Source organism: Capricornis sumatraensis, chromosome 3 (assembly GCF_032405125.1).
Source record: "Capricornis sumatraensis isolate serow.1 chromosome 3, serow.2, whole genome shotgun sequence".
In the NCBI taxonomy this organism is placed as follows: Eukaryota; Metazoa; Chordata; class Mammalia; order Artiodactyla; family Bovidae; genus Capricornis; species Capricornis sumatraensis.
The window spans coordinates 50,767,110-50,790,997 of record NC_091071.1 but is presented as its reverse complement, the minus strand read 5'-3'; the positions used below and the strand labels follow the sequence as shown (position 1 = coordinate 50,790,997).

At 38.8% G+C, this 23,888-nt stretch overlaps 1 protein-coding gene across 5 annotated transcripts in view; it reads left to right on the top strand.

The window, feature by feature from the left end:
- Positions 1 to 3,427, top strand: part of PMS1 (PMS1 homolog 1, mismatch repair system component) — a 103,551-nt gene extending 100,124 nt beyond the window's left edge. For all 5 annotated transcript variants that reach the window (XM_068968046.1, XM_068968048.1, XM_068968045.1 and 2 more), the window contains 2 exons: positions 2,365 to 2,525; positions 3,157 to 3,427. In XM_068968046.1, coding sequence (XP_068824147.1) covers positions 2,365 to 2,525; positions 3,157 to 3,321 — 326 coding nt within the window. In that variant the 3' untranslated portion in view covers positions 3,322 to 3,427. The remainder of the gene's footprint in view (positions 1 to 2,364; positions 2,526 to 3,156) is intronic.
- The last annotated feature ends 20,461 nt before the right edge of the window (positions 3,428 to 23,888 follow it).

The window sequence follows — 23,888 nt, the reverse complement described above, 5'->3', positions numbered from 1 at the left end:
TTTTCCCCCCCCCATGGCTACCATTTATTTATTTTTTTTTTAGTTTTTTTTTTTTTAATTTTAAAATCTTTAATTCTTACATGTGTTCCCAAACATGAACCCCCCTCCCACCTCCCTTCCCATAACATCTCTGTATCACAGCAATTTTTGTTTAAGTTAGGATAATTAGCCTGTCTGTTTCAGGAGCATGTTTGTTTTTGAGTTACCCAGTAAGTTTCTGTTTCAGGAACACATTGAGCTCTTAACTTGTAGATAGTGTTTTTAAAAGTCCTATAAACGCGGGGTACTTTGCATGGCACCAAAGATATAAAAATGAATAAGCTAGTCATCTGCAAGCTGACTTGAGTGGAATTTACTCAGGTTATCATCAGCATTGTTTCTCTTCTCTGTAACAGATCGAGGTAAAAATATTCATGTTTCCTTTCTTCATTTTTTTTAGCTGTTTTTTCCTTCATTATTTTTTGTCATTTTTTAAAAAAGACTTATTACTCAAGTCTTTTAGCAAGTTTTACTGTATTGGACTAACTTTTGATCAGCAGTTTGCCAGTTGCCAGAAAACATCTTTGGATAAAAGCACTTGAAAAAGAGGAAGAATACATTTGGCTTTAAGGGAAAGGATTCTTAATGTGACCTTAAAGAAATATGATTGTTAATGAGAGTAGCTTTTATTCTGTATCAGTGAGAATTACCCATTTTGGGAACTGCAAGCTTGTCAGACCATATTAAAGTATTTTCAAAAAATGGGGAAGCATTTCACAGAATTTTATGAAAACTTGAACGTGATTCCAAATGTCTCTTAAGTTTTCCTTATCTATATTCTGTAAACACAGAGATTAACATATTGTTCAATTTCCTCATTTGTTCCCATATACTTTTTACCCAAGCTTCTCTGGTAACTCAGGATGGTAAAGAATCCATGTGCAATGCAGGAGACCTGGCTTCCATCCCTGGGTTGGGAGGATCCCCTGGAGGAGGGCATGGCAACCCACTCCAGTATTCTTGCCGGAGAATCCCCATGGACAGAAGAGCCTGGTGGGATACAGTCCATGGGGTTGCAAAAAGTCAGACACAATTGAGCAGCTAAGCACACACAGCAATTTTTACCCATATCCACAAAATTTTCCTGAATTCAGGTAGTCAGTATTAAATGTTTCAGTCTAATCATACTGCAAATAATATAGAACTAGCAATAATGAAGTCTCTTGACTGATAAATTTTTTCTATCTGTATATATATAAAAGATGTTTACTGGGATATTCTGCTACTTCCTCTTTGCCTATCTAATCCCTGTTTCAAGTCCCATTTAAGGTTGGTTGCTCAGACTCTCATTTTGTCTCCCTTTACTGAACTCTGTATTTTATCCCTGAACACTTGATTATGTATCTTCTTATATTGTCCTCCAGTTGTTTCCTGGGAGGAACATTAGGATGCCTGCTCTGTTATACCACCAGTGCATCTGCCATTCAGGTCAAGAAACTAGTCTGTAAATGGCAGGTTAGGAATGGGTTCATCTCAGGACCTGAAACTCTTCAAGCTACATCACTCCTCTTTTAAAATTTTCCCTTTGATAGCTTATCCAACATTGGACTATCTCTCACATTTTGTGGTCTGCAATATTAAGAATACTGTTACACAGATAGAGCCAAAAAACCCAAATCTTTGCTGTTTTCTAAAAATCATAAAATGTGTTCTAAAGCTAAATTTGATGTTTGGGAAGTTCAAATAATAGATATGTCAGATTTAAACATTATTCTAAAAACTAAACATTAGTATTTCATTTCCTCAAACTGCTAATATATTAATAAGTTACTATAGTGGTAATTATTTTGTAGCTTATATGTATATTTATCAACACTTTGTGCACCTTAAACTTACACAGTGTTATGTGTCAAACATATCTAAATAAAGCTGGAAAAAAATAACTTTTTATAATAACTTGTAAGATAAACTAATCTTCAAAATAATTCAGGCTTTTAGATATTAAACCAGTAGGATAGAATTTGAATAGCAACAGTTGCTAAAACATTTAAACCAGTTTTATTTTAATAAATATCATGGGACTCCATTTTCTCTCCAAAGTAAGAAATGTTCTAAACAAATGTAGGGAACAGAACAATAATATCTGAGATTAAGTGATATAAAGTACATGTGGTTTCTTTGAGCACTTATGACTTAATGTGAATGTGAAATCCTATGGGAAATTATTATTTGTTCTTCAACTAGGGAACAAAACTTTTTCTGACAATATTAGATTCTAATGAATGTTCACCAAATACTTTAACAGTGATTTTGTTTTTCTTAGACATTTTCTGGAATACAGTTAAAATTTAACTATATGTAGTTTAATAAATTTTTTTCTTTTAGGAGTTTCCATTGCTGAAAACTACTTGGAAATAGAAGGAATGGCTAATTGCCTTCCATTCTATGGAGTGATGGATTTAAAAGAAATCCTTAATGCTATATTAAACAAAAATGCAAAGGAAGTTTATGAATGTAGACCTCGAAAAGTGATAAGTTATTTAGAGGTATGTATTATTAGCTTATGTAGATTGGCTAGATTTTAAGGTACTTAACTCTTTCTTAATAAAATAGTAAATGATTTTGAAATCCTATAAGGTTTGTTATCTGTTTACAAGAGGAGAAGCTGCTTAAATGTCACCTGGAGGAAACTTTCCCTAACCATACTCTCTTTATCACATGACTCAGTTTAATTTTGTTCAGTTACTTGCTGAAATTTTGTCTTTTAAAGAATTTATTTATTTTTAATTGGAGGATAATTGCTTTACAATATTGTGTTGGTTTCTGCCGTACATCGACATGAATGAGTCATAGGTATACATATACTCCCTCCCTCATGAGCCTCCCTCCCATTTCCCACCCCATTCCACCCCCCTCGGTTGTCTAGGTTATCTTTTTATCTTTCTGCTTCTCTGCACTAGAATGTCAGTTTCAGAAGAGCAAGGATGTTGCTTTTCTTGTTCTCTGCTGTATTTATAGAACCTACAACAGTGACTAGCACATAATTGTTGTTTAGTAAATATTTATTGAGTGAATAATTAAAGAATATAATCAATTTTCTGTCTTCCTATTTGCCAGTAAAAACCTGTTTTCTGCTTCATGTATATCACAGTAAAATGTATGGCTTTCTCTCCACAGGGAGAAGCAGTACGTCTGTCTAGACAATTACCCATGTACTTATCAAAAGAGGACATCCACGATATTATCTACAGAATGAAGCACCAGTTTAGAAATGAAATTAAAGGGTGTGTTCATGGTCGCCCATTTTTTCATCATTTAACCCATCTTCCAGAAGCTACATAATTATGTTTAAGAAAATTTGTTGCTGTTGAAGTCAATATGGTCATAAAATAATGAATCAGGTTTAAACTACTGTGTACTATCATGTGTTAAAATGGTTGTTTTGTAAATAAGGAATCACTGGCCTGTTTGTATATTGAAAATTTTTTTCAAAACTATAAAAAAGACTATTAATTCATTTTATTATCAAGAAACAACCTTCATAATAACCATTGGTTATAAACTCTAAATTGAAAAATACTTAACTGTTCTTGGGTGTTTGATTTACTCAATCCAGTGAGTCAACTGTTCTCATCAGATGATTACTTTGGTCATCTGACTCAAAGGGCTGACTCATTGGAAAAGTCCCTGATGCTGGGAAAGATTGAGGGCAGAAGGAGAAGAGGGCATCAGAGAATGAGATGCCTGGATGCTTTCACCGATGCAGTGGACATGGACTTCGGCAAATTTGGGAGATGGTGAGGGACAGGGAGGCCTGGTATGCTACAGTCCAGAGAGTCATGCCTGGATGACTGAACATCAACAACATGGACTAAATTGTGTCCTCCAAATTTTTCAGTTAAAGCCGTGACCCCACAGTGAGATGGCATTTACAGATGAACCTTTTAAAGAGGCAGTTAGGTTTAGTGAGGTTAGGGCTGCTCCTGGTGGGATTAGTGCCCTTTTAAGAAGAGATACCACAGAGTTTGCTTATTCCCTGTTACCGTTTCACCAACATCCCAATTCCTATTCCAGCTGCTGAACAGAGAGAAAAACTGGCCCTCTAATCCAAGAGTAGAGCTCTTACCAGAAACCAATTATGTCAGCACCTTAACCTTAGACTTCTAGCCTCAAGAACTATGAGAAAATGCCTGTTGTGCTTTTAAAGCCCAGTCTATAGTATTTTGCTATTGCAGCCTGAACTAATACACTGGGTTCCATCCTATGCAGGGAAAAATAAAACATTCTGGCGTATCTGACAAGTTATCAATCTTGTGTAAAGGAAAAGGGGAAAAGTAAGGGGGTGGGGAAAAAGTAAGGAAATACAATTTAGAGAAAGAAGATAAAACGTAACTTCAAAAATCCTGTTATTTACCTCTATTTGGGGGTAGCAAATGAGAAGTTGCTGTCTCTTAAATGGAAATTGTTGGGCTGTGGGATCAAAATTTGTCAGAACATGGGAAGATACAGATTTTTAACAAAATTTAGATTTGAGTATTCATAGTGCATGTGTTCTTTGAAAACCAGATCCCACAGTTCAATTCGGTCACTCAGTCGTGTCCGACTCTTTGCGACCCCATGGACTGCAGCACGCCAGGCCTCCTTGTCCATCACCAACTGCCGGAGTTTACTCAAACTCATGTCCATCGAGTCGGTGATGCCATCCAACCATCTCATCCTTTGTCGTCCCCTTCTGCTTTCAATTGTTCCCAGCATCAGGGTCTTTCCAAATGAGTCAGCTCTTCACATCAGGTGGCCAAAGTATTGGGAGCTTCACCTTCAACATCAGTTCTTCAAATGAATATTCAGGACTGATTTCCTTTAGGATGGACTGGTCGGATCTCCTTGCAGTCCAAGGGACTCTCGAGTCTTCTGCAGCACCACAGTTCAAAAGCATCAATTCTTCGGCGCTCAGCCTTCTTCACAGTCCAACTCTCACATCTATACATGACCACTGGAAAAACCGTAGCCTTGACTAGACAGACCTTTGTTGGCATAGTAATATCTGCTTTTTACTATGCTATCTAGGTTGGTCATAACTTTCCTTGCAAGGAGTAAGCGTCTTTTAATTTCACCATCTGCAGTGATTTTGGAGCCCCCCAAAATAAAGTCTGACACTGTTTCCATTGTTTCCCCATCTATTTCCCATGAAGTGATGGGACCAGATGCCATGATCTTGGTTTTCTGAATGTTGAGCTTTAAGCCAACTTTTTCATTATCCTCTTTCACTTTCATTAAGAGGCTCTTTAAGTTCTTCACTTTCTGCCATAAGGGTGGTGTCATCTGCATATCTGAGGTTATTGATATTTCTCCCAGCAATCTTGATTCCAGCTTGTGCTTCCTCCAGCCCAGCGTTACTCATGATGTACTCTGCATATAAGTTAAATAAGCAGGGTGACAATATATAGCCTTGACATACTCCTTTTCCTATTTGGAACCAGTCTGTTGTTCCATGTCCAGTTCTAACTTGCTTCCTGACCTGCATACAGGTTTCAAGAGGCAGGTCAGGTAGTCTGGTATTCCCAGCTCTTGAAGAATTTTCCACAGTTTGTTGTGATCGACACAGTCAAAGGCTTTGGCATAGTCAATAAAGCAGAAATAGATGTTTTTCTGGAACTCTTTCTTTTTTTGATGATCCAACGAATGTTGACAATTTAATCTCTGGTTCCTCTGCCTTTTCTAAATACAGCTTGAACATCTGGAAGTTCATGGTTCACATACTATTGATGCCTGGCTTGGAGAATTTTGAGCATTACTAGTATGTGAGATGAGTGCAATTGTATGGTAGTTTGAGCATTCTTTGGCATTGCCTTTCTATGGGATTGGAATGAAAACTGACCCTTTCCAGTCCTGTGGCTACCACTGAGTTTTCCAAGTTTGCTGGCATATTGAGTGCAGCACTTTCACAGCATCGTCTTTTAGGATTTGAAACAGCTCAGCTGAAATTCCATCACCTCCACTAGCTTTGTTGGTAGTGATGCTTCCTAAGGCCCACTTGACTTCACATTCCAGGATGTCTGGCTCTAGGTGAGTGATCACACCATCATGATTATCTGAGTCGTAAAGATCTTTTTGTACAGGTCTTATGTATTCTTGCTACCTCTTGTTGATATCTTCTGCTTCTGTTAGGTCCATACCATTTCTGTCCTTTATTGAGCCCATCTTTGCATGAAATGTTCCCTTGGTATCTCTAATTTTCTTGAAGAGATCTCTCAATCTTTCCCATTATACTGTTTTCCTCTATTTCTTTGCATTGATCACTGAGGAAGGCTTTCTCATCTCTCCTGCTATTCTTTGGAACTCTGCATTCATATGGGTATATCTTTCCTTTTTGCTTCTCTTCACAGCTATTTGTAGGGCCGCCTCAGACAGCCATTTTGCTTTTTTGCATTTCTTTCTCTTGGGGATGGTCTTGATCCCTGTCTCCTATATGATGTCACAAACCTCCATCCATAGTTCATCAGGCACTCTTATCAGATCTAATCCCTTGAATCTATTTCTGACTTCCACTGTATAATTGTAAGGGATTTGATTTAGATCACACCTGAATGGTCTAGTGGTTTTGCCTACTTTCTTCAATTTAAGTCTGAATTTGGCAATAAGGAGCTCATGATCTGAGCCACAGTCAGCTCCTGCTCTTGTTTTTGCTGACTGTATAGAGCTTCTCCATCTTTGGCTGCAAAGAATATAACCAGTCTGATTTTGATATTGACCATCTGGTGGTGTCCATGTGTAGAGTCTTCTCTTGTGTTGTTGGAAGAGGGTGTTTGTTATGACCAGTGCATTCTCTTGGCAAAACTCTGATAGCCTTTGCCCTGCTTCATTCTGTATTCCATGGACAAATTTGCCTGTTACTCCAGGTGTTTCTTGACTTCCTACTTTTGTATTCCAGTCCCCTATAATGAAAAGGACATCTTTTGTGGGTGTTCGTTCTAGAAGGTCTTGAAGGTTTTCATAGAACCATTCAACTTCAGCTGCTTCAGCGTTAACTGATCGGGACACAGACTTGGATTAGTGTGATACTGAATGGTTTGCCTGGGAAATGAAGAGAGATCACTTTGAATAAGGAATACAGAAAAATGACTCTCCATTCTTCCAGTAATGTATTATCACCACAAACTAGCCAAATGTGAAACCTCTCTCTAATTCTATTATGGCCTCATCCCAGAGAATCTAAACTGAATATCCTCACAAGGCAATGAAGGCCTCAATAATTGTCAAGTGAACTTTATTTGTTACCACAGAGCCTATATCTCATTAGTCTGGATCAACTGCACTGTCTGAATTCTCAAGCAGCCCGCTTTCTCTACCTGCCATTAACTTGGCTAAAGTATTCTCTGAATCTTAATGTGTGCTTCCCTGCTTAAAAGCTTTATTAGCTTCCCACATCCTTGGGATAAAATCTACCAAATCCTTAGAGGCCTAGGAGATCCTTTACGATGAAGTTACGGCCTATCATTCTTATCCAGTCTCCATTTCTCAAGAACCAGCAATGTAGGATTTCTTGCACTAAGCAATGCATTGGCACATACTATTCCTCCTGCTTGAAATATGTTTATTTTTCTCCTCCTGTATACTTCCTTAACTGCTTCCTAGTTTCTTCCACAGGTTTCTCCAAGAGAGTAGGTGCCCCTCTACGCTTCCATAGTATATGCTGTGTGTGTTCTCAGTCATTTCTGACTCCTTGTGACCCCATGGACTGTAGCCCACCAGGCTTCTCTGTCCATGAGATTCTCCAGGCAAGAATATTGGAGTGGGATGCCATTTCCTACTCCAGAGAATCTTCCTGACCCAGGGATCGAACACCCATCTCTTAAGTCTCCTGCACTGGCAGGTGGATTCTTTACCACTGCACCTCCTGGGTAGTACATGCTTACTAACCCCGTAACAATTATATTACACTGCAATAATATTTCTCATCTGGAGGGCAAGGAATGTCTTGTGATGTGTTCAGCACTGAGTGTGACACTCTGTAATGTCACTGAATAAACATAGAGACAAATATATAACAAAAGGAGAAATGGGGGAGTTAAAGTGATTCTGAGTCCAATTTCAGTAGGGTGGAAATCTACTCCCCACTCATCCACTGATTAGTTTAAAAGATTTTATGGAAAAAATGAACCTTTTCAGAAGCAGTTAAATATGGTCAATTGTAATACTGGCCATATTAACTGAAAACTAACTGAAATCCCATGTCCTGCTAATGAATATTCATGACAAGGGGGAAAATTAGTGTGTTAGAAATAACTGTGTACTTTGGAGTCAAATTCAGCATCTTCAGTGCAGAGATGAAAAAGTATGGGCTAAATGAAATGGACCTGAGATTGTTAGGAGAACTTTGATATAAGATATGGCTGTGGCTCTCCTAATGTTGCTCAAAGTTGAAAACCACTGAAACAGGACTTTCAAAACTAGAAAAAGGAATTTTACATTAATTTACAGTGGCTTAAGGAGGAGTAAAAAGTGTGATTAAAAGTATAAGCAAGCAGAGAAAACAATTTCAAGGCAGAATTGGAGAGAGCTCAGTATTGTTAGTATTAAAAGAAACAATGAAGATTTTGATGATTAAAAATGTTAAAGGTGATATCACCCAAAAGATGGAGAATAAATTAACAGGTCACTCTTAATTATTCATGTCCATGAACAGAAGTAATTGATATCTTGAGTCACCTTTTTTCCGGTTTTGCAGTAAAATGTATGATTTCTCTCAGTACTTTTTTTGTTTATGGTAATAATCAACATTTGAAGTTAAACTAGTAAAGTACTAGAACAGTTGTGGCCACTCAGGCAACTCAGAGTTAATAATTCTGGGTTCTATTTTCTCACCTGTAAAATTGATTGGATTATTAGCATCCCAAAGATTCTTTTTAGCAACTATGAATCCATAAACACTAGTTTGCCAAAATTAATCTAGAATTTCAAGAATATGTCTAGATCATCTAAATACCTTAATATCATTACTGGTATTTTTTAATCTCAGCAACTTCGGTTTTTATACTAGTGAGTCAAACTCCATCTCCAACTTCAATAAATAGATCGTATTTACATTCTTAAGAAATACAGGCTGCAGTGGAATAGATGGCAATTCCTGCAATCTGAAGCCATAAAATCTGGCTAAGATCACCCAATTCAAGTCTAACATTTTCTAGTATGTTTAAAATTTGAAACCTTATAGACATTGCTGGATCACACATGACTACACACAAGGAGAAAGATCTATCCAAAGCGGCCTTCAGGCTTTATCTGTGCGTGACTTCCACGTCACCCTAGTGCTAAAGCCCAGACTCAGATTCCAAGCAAAACCCTTGGGCCTCAGGAGTCTCTTGGGAGACACCTTAGGAGTACTCCCTCTTCCTTGCCAAGCTGTAACCTATTGATAAAAACGGGCAGTTGGGGGTGAGGCTTTCCTTTCCTTCCTGATCTCCTCGCCTCTCCCTTAATCTTCAGCTTCCCAAACTGCAGCGGCCGTCACCTCCATCCTGTGAGCAGGGCTTCGCGTGGCCACTGCCCGCTCGAGCCATTCTGTCCCGAGGTTGGCAGCTGGGCGGGGTGCGGCTTCCTGTAGGGGATGGGGAGGGCGCGCGTAGGGGCGGGGCTTCCACGCCCTTCCCAGGAGCTGGGAGGCAGGACCTCAACAGAACACACCTCCCACAACCACCTGCCCCCTAGTTTTCACAAACTGCCTCAGTTAATCTAGCACTCCTTAGGGAGGCGACAGAGGCTGTTTTGTAATTACTTCTTTCCCCAAATACTTTGTTCTTTAGTCACTATGTCGTGTCCATCTCTTTGCGACCCTATGAACTGTAGCTCACCAGGCTCTTCTGTCCGTGAACTCCAGGCAAGAATAATGGAGTAGGTAGCCGTTCCCTTCTCCAGGGGATCTTCCCAACCTAGGGATTGAACCCAGGTGCCCTGCATTCCAGGTGGATTGTATACCATCTGAGCCACCAGGAGAGCCCCTCTCAAATACTTATCTTGACCTTAATGAGTAGGACCTGTTTCTCACGTCAAAACAGTGTGAAAATGGTAAAGAACATGAGCTCTGGGGTTGGAGTCTCAATTGTACCTACAATCCTAAATCTGATGAGAAGATTAATGAGATCATATAAAGTAAGTACATAATGTATATAGCAAATTGGTGCTAAACACTTGTCCTAACTACTAACTTAATCCCATATAAAGTACTGGAAAGAAAATGCAAAATGAATTTATTCTTTTAAGAAGCCGTTGCAGGGCCTCTTCAGCTTTTCAAGTGGCACAGTGGTGAAAAATCCCGCTGCCAATGAAGGAAGCTCAAGAGATGCAAATTCAATCCCTAGGTAGGGAAGATGCCTTGGAAAAGGAAATAGCAACCCACTCCAGAATTCCTGCCTGAAAAATTCCATGGACAGAGGAGCCTAGTGGGCTACAGTCTATGGGGTCACAAAGAGTCAAACACAACAGCAATTGAGCATGTAGGGCCTTTTACAATAGACTGTAAGCTGTAAAATGATTCCAAAATTTAGCTTAGGTCTGGTACAAATGTATGATGCAAAGTTTGTTACTCTATATGTCTCTGAACTTCTCTTTCCTCAATTATCCATTAATTAAAAAGGATTACTCCCAGAAATGTGTCCCAGAGAGGGCCCCCAAATTTTTAAAGGGAATAATGGGAAAGACTCCAGTATTTGAGTTGTTGGAAACCAGACAGTGCTAGGAAAAAAGTCCCAGGTACAGGTAGAATTTCAGGTATCACAATTTGTACCTCCTAACACAAACATCTTAATTTTAAAATTAATGAAATTTGAAAATTTCTGTAATTTTCCTTGAAAATTACAGGTGGTATATATGGAGACAGTGTATACAATATAACATTTTACATAACAAATACAATCACTGAAAATCATAAATATAACCCCATGAACAGTATGAAAAGGCAAGAAGATAGGACACTGAAAGATGAACTCCCCAGGTTGGTAGGTGGCCAATATGCTACTGAGGATCAGTTGAGAAATAACTCCAGAAAGAATGAAGAGATGGAGCCAAAGCAAAAACAACACCCAGTTGTGGATGTGACTGGTGATGGAAGCAAAGTCTGATGCTGTAAAGAGCAATATTGCAGAGGAACCTGGAACGTTAGGTCCATGCTGCTACTGCTGCTGCTGCTACTAAGTCACTTCAGTCGTGTCCGACTCTGTGTGACCCCATAGACGGCAGCCCGCCAGGCTCCCCCGTCCCTGGGATTCTCCAGGCAAGAACACTGGAGTGGGTTGCCATTTCCTTCTCCAATGCATGAAAGTGAAAAGTGAAAATGAAATCGTTCAGTTATGTCCAACTTTAAGTGACCCCATGGACTGTGGCCCACCAGATTCCTCCATCCATGGGATTTTCCAAGCAAGAGTACTGGAGTGGGGTGCCATTGGCATAAATCAAGGCAAATTGGAAGTGGTCAAACAGGAGATGGCAAGACTAAACCTTGACATCTTTAGGAAGCAGCGAAATAAAATGGACTGGAATGGGTTAATTTAACTAGACACATTTTATCTACCACTGTGGGCAAGAATCCCTTAGAAGAAATGGAGTAGCCATCATAGTCAACAAGAGAGTCTGAAATGCAGTACTTGGGTGCAATCTCAAAAACGACAGAATGATCTCTGTTCATTTACAGAGCAAACCATTCAGTATCACGGTAATCCAAGTCTATGCCTCGACCAGTAATGCTGACAAAAGCTGAAGTTGAATGGTTCTATGAAAACCTACAAGACCTTCTAGAATGAACACCCCAAAAAGATGTCCTTTTCATTATAGGGGACTGGAATACAAAAGTAGGAAGTCAAGAAACACTGGGACTAACAGGTAAATCTGGCCTTGGAGTACAGAATGAAGCAGGGCAAAGGCTAATAGAGTTTTGCCAAGAGAACACACTGGTCATAGAAAACACCCTCTTCCAACAACACAAGAGAAGACTCTACACATGGACATCACCAGATGGTCAATACCAAAATCAGACTGGTTATATTCTTTGCAGCCAAAGATGGAGAAGTTCTATACAGTCAGCAAAAACAAGAGCAGGAGCTGACTGTGGCTCAGATCATGAGCTCCTTATTGCCAAATTCAGACTTAAATTGAAGAAAGTAGGCAAAACCACTAGACCATTCAGGTGTGATCTAAATCAAATCCCTTACAATTATACAGTGGAAGTCAGAAGTAGATTCAAGGGATTAGATCTGATAGACAGAGTGCCTGATGAACTATGGATGGAGGTTGTGACATTGTACAGGAGACAGGGATCAAGACCACCCCCAGAGAAAGAAATGCAAAAAAGCAAAATGACTGTCTAGGGAGGCCTTTTCAAATAGCTGTGAAAAGAAGAGAAGTGAAAAGCAAAGGAGAAAAAGAAAGATATACCCACTTGAATGCAGTTCCAAAGAATAGCAAGGAGAGCAAAGGCCTTCTTCGGTGATCAATACAAGGAAATAGAGGAAAACAAGAGAATGGGAAAGACTAGAGATCTCTTCAAGAAAATTAGACATATCAAGGGAACATTTCATGCAAAGATGGGCTCAATAAAGGGCCGAAATTGTATGGACCTAACAGAAGCAGAAGATATTAAGAAAAGGTGGCAAGAATACACAGAAGAACTATACAAAAAGATCTTCACGACCCAGATAATCACGATGATATGATCACTCACCTAGAGCCAGACATTCTGGAATGCGAAGTCAAGTGGGCCTTAGGAAGCATCACTACCAACAAAGCTAGTGAGGGTGGCAGAATTTCAGCTGAGCTGTTTCAAATTCTGAAAGATGATGCTGTGAATGTGCTGCACTCAATATGCCAGCAAATTTGGAAAACTCAGTGGTGGCCGCAGGACTGGAAAAGGTCAGTTTTCATTCCAATCCCAAAGAAAGGCAATGCCAAAGAATGTTCAGACTACCATACAATTGCACTCATTTCACACACTACCAAAATAATGCTCAAAATTCTCCAAGCCAGGCTTCAACAGTATGTGAACCATGAACTTCCAGATGTTCAAGCTGTATTTAGGAAAGGCAGAGGAACCAGAGATCAAGTTGCCAACATCGACTAGATCATCAAAAAAAGAAAGTGAGTTCCAGAAAAAAAACATCTATTTCTGCTTTATTGACTATGCCAAAGCCTTTGACTGTGTCGATCATAACAAACTGTGGAAAATTCTTCAAGAGATGGGAATACCAGACCACCTGACCTGCCTCTTGAGAAACCTGTATGCAGGTCAGGAAGCAAGTTAGAACTGGACATGGAACAACAGACTGGTTCCAAATAGGAAAAGGAGTACATCAAGGCTATATATTGTCACCCTGCTTATTTAATTTATATACAGTGTACATCATGAGTAATGCTGGGCTGGAGGAAGCACAAGCTGGAATCAAGATTGCTGGGAGAAATGTCAATAACCTCAGATATGCAGATGACACCACCCTTATGGCAGAAAGTGAAGAAGGACTAAAGAGCCTCTTAATGAAAGTGAAAGAGGAGCGTGAAAAAGTTGGCTTAAAGCTCAACATTCAGAAAACTAACATGGCATCCGGTCCCATTGCTTCATGACAAATAGATGGGGAAACAGTGGAAACAGCGTCAGACTTTTATTTTTCTAGGCTCCAAAGTCACTGCAGATGGTGATTGCAGCCATGAAATTAAAAGATGCTTACTCCTTGGAAGAAAAGTTATGACCAACCTAGATAGCATATTCAAAAGCAGACATTACTTTGTCAACAGAGGTCTGTCTAGTCAAGGCTATGGTTCTTCCAGTAGTCACGTATGGATGTGAGAGTTGGACTATAAAGAAAGCTGAGTGCCAAAGAATTGATGCTTTTGAAGTGTGGTGTTGGAGAAGACTCTTGAGAGTCCCTTGAACTGCAAGGAGATCCAACCATTTCATCCTGATGGAGATCAGTCTTGGATGTTCATTGGAAGGACTGATGTTGTAGCTGAAACTCCAATACTTTGGCCACCTGATGTGAAGAGCTGATTCACTGGAAAAGATCCTCATTCTGGAAAAGATTGAAGGCAGGAGGAAAAAGGGGACGACAGAGGATGAGATGGTTGGATGGCATCACCAACTCAATGGACATAGGTTTAAGTAAACTCCGGGAGTCGGTGATGGACAGGGAGCCCTGGTGTGCTGTGGTCCCTCAGGTCGCGAAGAGTCGGATATGACTGAGCAACTGAACCGAACTATTCAAAGTGTTAAGTATCTTTTTTAAAAATTGGAAAATCTGGTGCTTAAATTTTAATCTAGGCTTGTATCTGATGCCATTTGGAAACAAACTAAAGTGTTAGCTATTCCTAAAATAGTTTTATCTATAACGGACTTAAATATACTTTTCTAGATAACATTTGCATCCAGATACTCAACAGATAAAGTAATGACTGGCAAATTTCAAATTATCTTGAACTTATTTGAATGTTGAACTTACTGGATTTTTATGAAGTTTCTCATAGGCATCTTAATTGTTTTGCAATTTAGATCATAGAAATGAATGATGAATTAAGAAGAAACTGGCAAGAAATGGAATTGAATGGACGGAACGTATTTTGGGAAGGAAATGGTATGTTTTCAAAAGTTAATTTTATTTCCTTTAAAAGAACAGTTTTTTTCCTAAATGTGCTTTTATTTTATCTATGACAAGAAATGATGTTAACCTGCCTAGAAACATATTTTAAATATTTTGCTAATAATAATAGTGAAAATTTTTTCCATGTGTGTTTACATCTTAATAACTAAATGTATATAACATATTTACTACCTATTTCAAAGTTTTTTGCACTCTTTTTAGTCTTTTGTTCTTAGCGTCCCTAGTCATATAAAAAAACTCATAAATCGAACTTTTCCCTCCATACATAGTGATGATCCTTGATGTCCCAGATAAAAACAAGATTAAAGCACAAACCTCCACACATGAGGTTTCCAACTTTTCAAAGGTTCTATAAGAGTAATCAAGTTTTAACTACTTTTCCCATTTAAAACTCAAATGAAATATACCGTCCTTCTCCGCCCCCAGAGTTGAAGATGAATACTTCATTTTTTCTAGGTTTCTTCAACTGACAAGTTTGAGGATACTCTGTATATTCTAGTAGGTCAGTTGTCAGTATCTGTGGGTTGTACATCTCCGCATTCAACTGACCATGCATCAAAAATATTCAGGAGCAAAACCTGAATTTACCATATACCAACAATTTACCATACACCAGCTTCCCTGGTGATTCAGATGGTAAAAAGTCTGCCTGCAATGCAGAAGCTGTAGGGGACATGTCTTCAGTTCCTGGGTTGGGAAGATCCCCTGGAGAAGGGAATGGCTACCCACTCCAGTATTCTTGCCTGAGGAATTCCATGGACAGATGAATCTGGTGGGCTTCAGTCTGTGGGGTCACAAAGAATTGGACATTACTGAGCAAATATTTACATAGTATTTACATTATATTTACAACTATGTACAAAGTATTTACATGGTAGTATATTTCATAAGTAATCTAGAGAGAGATGAGTTAAAATATACAGAAAGGTCTGTATAGGTTATATGCAAATACCATGCCATTTTATATGAAAGACTTGAGCATCTTCTTAGATTTTGGGATCTGTGGGGAATCCTGGAATCAATCTTTCATGGATACCAAGTGATGGCTATATATGAGTATAGCCTAAGTCAGCACTTCTCAAATTTTAATGTGCATATGAATCTCCTACGCATCTTGTAAAATATATGTCTGATTTAGTAGGTCTGGAATAGGGTCTAATATTCTGCATTTCTGACAAGTTGCCAGGTGCTGCTGGTTCAGGAACTATATTTGAGTTAACAAGAGTGCACATAATTTTTGGCCAAATGCTAGCTTCTTGAAATAGACTGCACATAAATTGTTAATCCGAATATGCTGAAAGTCAGTCAGAATTATGAATGTGTTTATGGCTCTCTACTTTTGTTAGGAAGTTAAATTTAGGTTTTCTTTTGTGACATCATTCTTTATAAAGAAGTAGGGTATATATACAAGTTGACCTTTGGTATCCGTGTGGGTTGGGGTCTGAGGGGAATATCAGAATCCATGAATGCTCAGGTCCATAGTGGGCCCTCTGTTTCCACAGATGTGTAACCTGGTAATACTAACATCTGGCTGTATGCTTATTGAAGAAAAGTCACGAATAAGTGTATCTGCATAATTCAAACTTGTGTTGTTCAAGGGTCAACTGTATTCTCAAAATATTACTGAGGTGGGTGGGTGTTAGTCACTCAGTCGTGTCCAACTCTTTATGAACCCATGGACTGTAATCAGTCTCCTCTGTCCATGGAATTTTCTAGGGAAGAATACTAGAGTGGGTTGCCATTCCCTTTTCTAGGGGATCTTGCTGACCAAGGGATTAACCCCGGGTCTCCTGCATTGCAGGTAGATTATTTACTGTCTGAGCCACCAGGGAAGCACTACTGAGGTAGCTGACTCCAAAATAACCACCATCAGCTTTCCCTTCTTATACACACAAGCCATCTCCCCATTAAGAGGTGGAATCTACTCCTCCATTCCCTTGAATCTGGGCTAGTTGTTGACTCCTTTTACCATTAATTAGATTATAACAGCAGTGAGGCTATATGCCTCCCAAAGAGAAGTCAGATGCCTTGCCACTTTCCTCATGGGTCTCTTGAAACTTCTGGGGAAGTCAGTCACCTCGTAAGAAGTCAGCCTACCTTGAGCCTGCCATTATGTGAAAAAGTACAAGCCTGCCAGGTGAAGAGGGCATGTTGAGAATGAGATGCTTGACTAATTGATTCCCAGTTGTTCAGTCATCCTAGCTTGAGTGGAGACACCTTTCATTGATTATGATCTCAGCTTCCATCTGATTATTTGAGGTACCCAAGGGAGGACTGTCCAGCTGAGCTCATCAGGTGCCCAAACCATGAAAGATAATCTGTTAAACCACTAAGTTTAGAGGTGGTTCAAGTGGTAAAGAATCCACCTGCCAATGCAGGAGATGAGACACAAGAGACACGGGTTTGATCCCAGGGTTGGGAAGATCCCCTGGAGGAGGAAATGGCAACCTCCTCCACCATTCTTACCTGGAGAATTCCATGGACAGAGAAGCCTGGCAGGCTATAGTCCATGGGGTTGCAAAAGAGTTGGACACAACTAAACATGCACACATAATGCATGCAGAGATAGATAAACAGAACATTTATCTTATGCCAGCTTGAGGAGTTTTATAACTGAAATGTCATGTTGATCTTACAGAAAATGAGAGGTTGCAAATGCATCTGAAATTTTCATGTAAATAATACTGTAGGCTAGGTTTTTTTAAAATTATTATAAACTTACTCATGTAATATCTAGGTGTTATTTTCATTAGTACTAAATAACATATTTGAGTCATATTTTATGATCATGCCTTCGAGATTGAGGAAAATATTAATTTGGAAATCTGATTTTCAGCTTTTCCACATAATCACTAGAATTTTCCATTCTTGCCTGTAAATACTGTCACCTATGCATGGGATCAAACTATGAGTGAGAAATAGATTAATATTCTTTATTTAATATTAAATTTTATTTTTGATTCATGCCATGATTTGTCTAGATATTGCTTTTTACATTAGTTTCTTAAGGGGGCTTTATTGTTTCATAAAGAATGATTTTATAGACATTTGAAAACAGGAGGAGAAGGGGATGACAGGATGAGATGGTTGGATGGCATCACTGACTCCATGGACATGAGTTTAAGTAAGCTCCAGGAGTTGGTGATGGACAGAGAAGCCTGGCATGCTGCAGTCCGTGGGGTCAAAAAGAGTCAGACATAACTGAGAGACTGAACTGAATTGAACTGAACTGAAAGATTAATAGATGTATGTGAAAGAGATTTGTATATATTCAGGAATAGCTACAGCCAGTAAAGAACTATAGGAAAAGCAGTTGAATATATCAAAAACTCATCAAGAAAAAAGAAAAAAATCTTAAAATGAATTTTTTTCTTTTATTTCTTTTTTTTGACAAGAAACATAAAGAGGAAAACTCCACAGCACCTCAAAAGGCTAATATCTTTTGAGGTAGAAATATGTAGAGGAAATAAACCATGTGATTTAGAAGAAAAAAAGAAAAGATTTAACTGAAATCTTTTTAAACAAGGAAAACAAAGAGCAAAACTCCATAGCACTGCAAAAGGCTAATGTGAAGGTGGAAATATGTTGGGGAATAAACAATGTGATTTATAAAAAGAAAGAATCTTAAAATGAACTTTTTAATTTTTATAACAAGAAAAACAAAGAGGAAAACTCCACAGCACTGCTAAAGGCTAATGTGAAGGTGGAGATATGTTGCAGGAATAAACAGTGTGACTTATAAGAGAGAAAAAAAATTAAAAACAAAAAAATTTTTAAAGACTCTCAAGGTTGTAGATCTTGGTTGTTGAGTCCACCCCTGTGAAGGGGGTTGCGTTAGTGTCCTATAATGTTTTCCTGGTTGGGGGAGTTTGTGCCTATGTTCTGGTTGATGGAACTGGTTGTCGTCTCTCTGAAGGGCAGTGCAGTGTCCAGTAGTAGGTTTTGGAGTGTCTTTAGGTTCGGTATGCCTTTGGGCAGTGTTCTGGCTTGGGCAGTGTTCAGTTCAGTTCAGTTCAGTTCAGTTCAGTCACTCAGTCGTGTCCGACTCTTTGCGACCCCATGAATCACAGCATGCAAGGCACCCCTGTCCATCACCAACTCCCAGAGTCACTCAAACTCATGTCCATTGAGTTGGTGATGCCATCCAGCCATCTCATCCTCTGTTGTCCCCTTTTCCTCCTGCCCCCAATCCCTCCCAGCATCAGAGTCTTTTCCAATGAGTCAGCTCTTTATATGAGGTGGCCAAAGTACTGGAGTTTCAGCTTTAGCATCAGTCCTTCCAAGGAATACCCAGGGCTAATCTCCTTTAGGATGGACTGGTTGGATCTCCTTGCAGTCCAAGGGACTCTCAGGAGTCTTGTCTAACACCACAATTCAAAAGCATCAATTCTTTGGAGCTCAGCTTTCTTTACACTCCAACTCTCACATCCATGCATGACCACTGGAAAAACCATAGCCTTGACTAGACAGACTTTGTTGGCAAAGTAATGTCTCTACTTTTCAATATGCCATCTACGTTGGTCATAACTTTTCTTCCAAGGAGTAAGCATCTTTTAATTTCATGGCTGCAGTCACCATCTGCAGTGATTTTGGAGCCCCCAAAAATAAAGTCTGACACTGTTTCCACTGTTTCCCCATCTATTTGCCATGAAGTGATGGGACCAGATGCCATGATCTTCGTTTTCTGAATGTTGAGCTTTAAGCCAACTTTTTCACTGTCCTCTTTTACTTTCATCAAGAGGCTTTTGAGTTCCTCTTCACTTTCTGCCATAAGGGTGGTGTCATCTGCATATCTGAGGTTACTGATATTTCTCACAGCAATCTTGATTCCAGCTTGTGCTTCATCTAGCCCAGCGTTTCTCATGATGTACTCTGCATATAAGTTAAATAAGCAGGGTGACAATACACGGCCTTGACGTACTCCTTTTCCTATTTGGAACCAGTCTGTTGTTCCATGTCCAGTTCTAACTGTTGCTTTCTGATCAGCATATGAGCAATGTTAGGCACGTCTATTTCCGCAGCTGCTTCAAAGTGACCCTCTCAGCATATCTGCAGTGCTGCCAGCCCCCTACTTGTCCCTGGGATCATTGCCAGTGCTTCTGTTCCCCTGTCCTGCCCTGTGCTTCTGGCGCAAGCTTGCTGAGTAGGGGCTTGTGTGGATCTTTTCCTGTACCTTCTATGTTACAGAGACTTGTGTGGGCTTTCCGTAGCCCCCTTGAGCTCACCCTCTGAGTCTCAGGCCTTGTGTGCACTTGTCTCAGTTCCTGAGGCCCACCCTCTGTGTCACGGGGCTGGACTGTGTGCACTTGTATCAGCTTCCTTGGTGGCACCCTGCATCGCAGGACTTGTGTGGACTTGTTTTGGCTCCCCGGGCTGGCTTCTGCATTGTGAGACTAGTGTGGAGTTGTTTCGGCTCCCCATGCCTTCTTCTGCATGGTCGCCGGGTTTATATGCATTTGTTCTGTCTTACCACCTGCCCTCTGGGGGTTATGTGTTCTCTGGACTGTGCCAGGAGGTTTGTGTGTGCTTCTCAAGTTTGTATGCCTCCCCTCTATCAACACCCCAGCCCTGCCCTTTGCACCATGGGGGTTTTGTGCACCAGCTGTGTTTGTATGCCATGCCACACTTGGCTCGGTTTCAGATATTATGTTCAAATGTTTAATCCATTTTGAGTTAATTTTTGTGTATGGTTTAAGTTAGTGATCCACTATCATTGTTTTTACATGGGACTGTCCAATTTTTCCAATACTATTTATTCAACAGATTGTTCTTTCCCCACTGTATATTTTTTTGCTTCTTCATCATGAACTAATAGGTTATATATATATAGTATATAATTAATAGGTTATATATATATACACATGCTATATATATAGCTTTATTTCCAGGACTATTCTGTTACATTGATCTAGGTATCTGTTTTCACACCAGTACCATACAGTTTTAATTACTAGTCTTTGTAATATAGTTTGAAATCAGGTAGCATGATGCCTTCAGTGGTTTATTTTCTTTCTGAAGGTTGCTTTGGTTATTCAGGGTCTTTTGTAGTGCCATAAAAAATTTAGAATTCTTTGTTCTATTTTTGTGAAAGCTAAATTTGAATTTTGATAGGGATTGCATTGAATTTTTTATATTGCTTTGTGTAGTATGGACATTTTAACAGTTAATTCTTCCAACGCTTGAGCACGGAATATCTTTCTATTTATTTATATCGTCTTCAATTTCTTTCATTAATGTCCTATAGTCTTTTTATATCACATCTGTTACAAACCCACAGCAAACATTATCCTCAATGGTGAAAAATTGAAACCATTTCCCCTAAAGTCAGGAACAAGACAAGCATGCCCACTCTCACCACTACTATTCAACATAGTTTTGGAAGTTTTTGCCACAGCAATCAGAGCAGAAAAAGAAATAAAAGGAATCCAGGTTGGAAAAGAAGAAATAAAACTCTCACTGTTTGCAGATGACATGATCCTCTACATAGAAAACCCTAAAGACTCCACCAGAAAATTACTAGAGCTAATCAGTGACTATACTAAAATTGCAGGATATAAAATTAACACACATAAGTCCCTTGCATTTCCATATACTAACAATGAGAAAACAGAAAGAGAAATTAAGGAAACAATTCCATTCACCATTGCAATGAAAAGAATAAAATACTTAGGAATATATCTACCTAAAGAAACAAAAGACCTATATATAGAAAACTATAAAACACTGATGAAAGAAATTAAGGACACAAATAGATGGAGAAATATACCATGTTCATGGATCGGAAGAATCAATATAGTGAAAATAAGTATACTACCCAAAGCAATCTATAGATTCAATGCAATCCCTATCAAGCTACCAGCAGTATTTTTCGCAGAGCTAGAAACAATTAATTTCACAATTTGTATGGAAATACAAAAAAACCTTGAATAGACAAAGCCATCTTGAGAGAGAAGTATAGAACTGAAGGAATCAACCTGCCTGACTGCAGGCTCTACTACAAAGCTACAGTCATCAAGACAGTATGGTACTGGCACAAAGACAGAAATATAGATCCGTGGAACAAAATAGAAAGCTCAGAGATAAGTCCAAACACCTATGGACACCTTATCTTTGACAAAGGAGGCAAGAATATACAATGGAGAAAAGACAATCTCTTTAACAAGTGATGCTGGGAAAACTGGACAACCACTTGTAAAATAATGAAACTAGAACATTGTCTAACACCATACACAAAAATAAAATGGATTAAAGATCTAAATGTAAGACCAGAAACTATAAAAATCCTAGAGGAGAACATAAGCTAAACACTCTCCGACATAAATCACAGCAGAATCCTTTATGACCCCCCCTCCCAGAGTAATGGAAATAAAAGCAAAACTAAAAAAATGGGACCTAATTAAAATTAAAAGCTTTTGCACAACAAAGGAAACTGTAAGCAAAGTGAAAAGACAGCCTTCAGAATGGGAGAAAATAATAGCAAATGAAGCAACTGGCAAAGAATTAATCTCAAAAATATACAAGAAACTCCTGCAGCTCAATTCCAGAAAAATAAATAACCCAATCCAAAAATGAGCCAAAGAACTAAACAGACATTTCTCCAAAGAAGACATTCAGATGGCTAACAAACACATGAAAAGATGCTCAACATCACTCATTATCAGAGAAATGCAAATCAAAACCACGATGAGGTACCATTTCACACTGGTCAGAATGGCTGCTATCCAAAAATCTACAGACAATAAATGCTGGAGAGGGTGTGGAGAAAAGAGAACCCTCTTACACTGTTGGTGGGAATGCAAACTAGTACAGCCACTACGGAGAACAGTGTGGAGATTCCTTAAAAAACTGCAAATAGAACTGCCATATGACCCAGCAGATGACATGATACTATATATAAAAGCAGTATGCCACTGCTTTATGCCCCTCTCCCACCTCGCACCCCATATCATCTCTAGATCATCCCTGTGCACCAGCCCCAAGCGTCCTGTATCCTGTATTGAACATAGACTGGCGATTCGTTTCTTACCTGATAGTATACATGTTTCAATGCCATTCTCCCAAATCATCCCACCCTCTCCCTCTCCCACAGAGTCTAAAAGTCCGTTCTATACATCTGTGTCTCTTTTGCTGTCTCACATAGAGGGTTATCATTACCATCTTTCTAAATTCCATATATATAATAGTTTTAAAATCTTATTTACGATCCAAATTTTGTGTCTTTTCCTGTTTGGCTATTGCACTTTTCCATCCCTATTATCTGGGAGTCTACTGTCTCTTTTTTTGTATATTATCCCTTAGTGAAATTAGGATAGTGTTAAGTATGCTTGTCTGTATCTTGCTTTTCTTATCAATAATCTTGTATACATTTTCATGTCAGTATATAAAGATTTAAATCACCATTTTAGTCATAGCATAGTATATTCTAATACATATTGATTTGATAGAACTTGGTGAAACAGTATTGAATTGTTGCAGTTTAGTTTGCTTCCAATTAGTTATCCGCATTATATATACATATTTTTACAAAAATGTATGCCTATTTATTTGGTTAGGGTAAATTCATAAGATGTGAGATTTTTTAAATCTAAGAATATGACTTTTTTAAAAAGATGCTTTATACACCACATATTTATTCCCCTGAAACATGTTGTCAGTAAGTCTCATATCAGCAATAATTTTGAGTGGAGATTTTACTATATTTCTCCTAATACCAGCTATCTTTGCCCATTAGGCAAGTAAAATATTACCAATTATTTTAATGTGAATTTCACTGATTACTACTAAATATAAAAATGTTTTCTTGTGTTAATTGATCATTCCATGTTTTTCTCTGGTAGTGTCCTCTTCTTTACCATTTTTTTCTATTTGAATGCCAGTATTTTTATTATTTGTAAGAAGATCTATATTGGAGAGAGTAGACTTTGTTCTAAATATTAAAGCCAATATTACTGGTTTATTATGTGTATTAACATTTAATTCAGTTCAGTTGTTCAGTCGTGTCCACTCTCCCTAACATCAGGCCTCCCTGTCCATTACCAACTCCTGGGGTTTACTCAAACTCATGTCCATTGAGTCAGTGATGCCATCCAACCATCTCATCCTCTGTTGTCCCCTTCTCCTCCCACCTTCAATCTTTCCCACCATCAAGGTCTTTTCAAGTGAGTCAGTTATCAGATGGCCAAAGTATTGGAGCTTCAGCATCAGTCCTTCCAAGGAATATTCAGGGCTAATTTCCTTTAGGATTGACTGGTTGGATCTCCTTGCAGTTCAAGG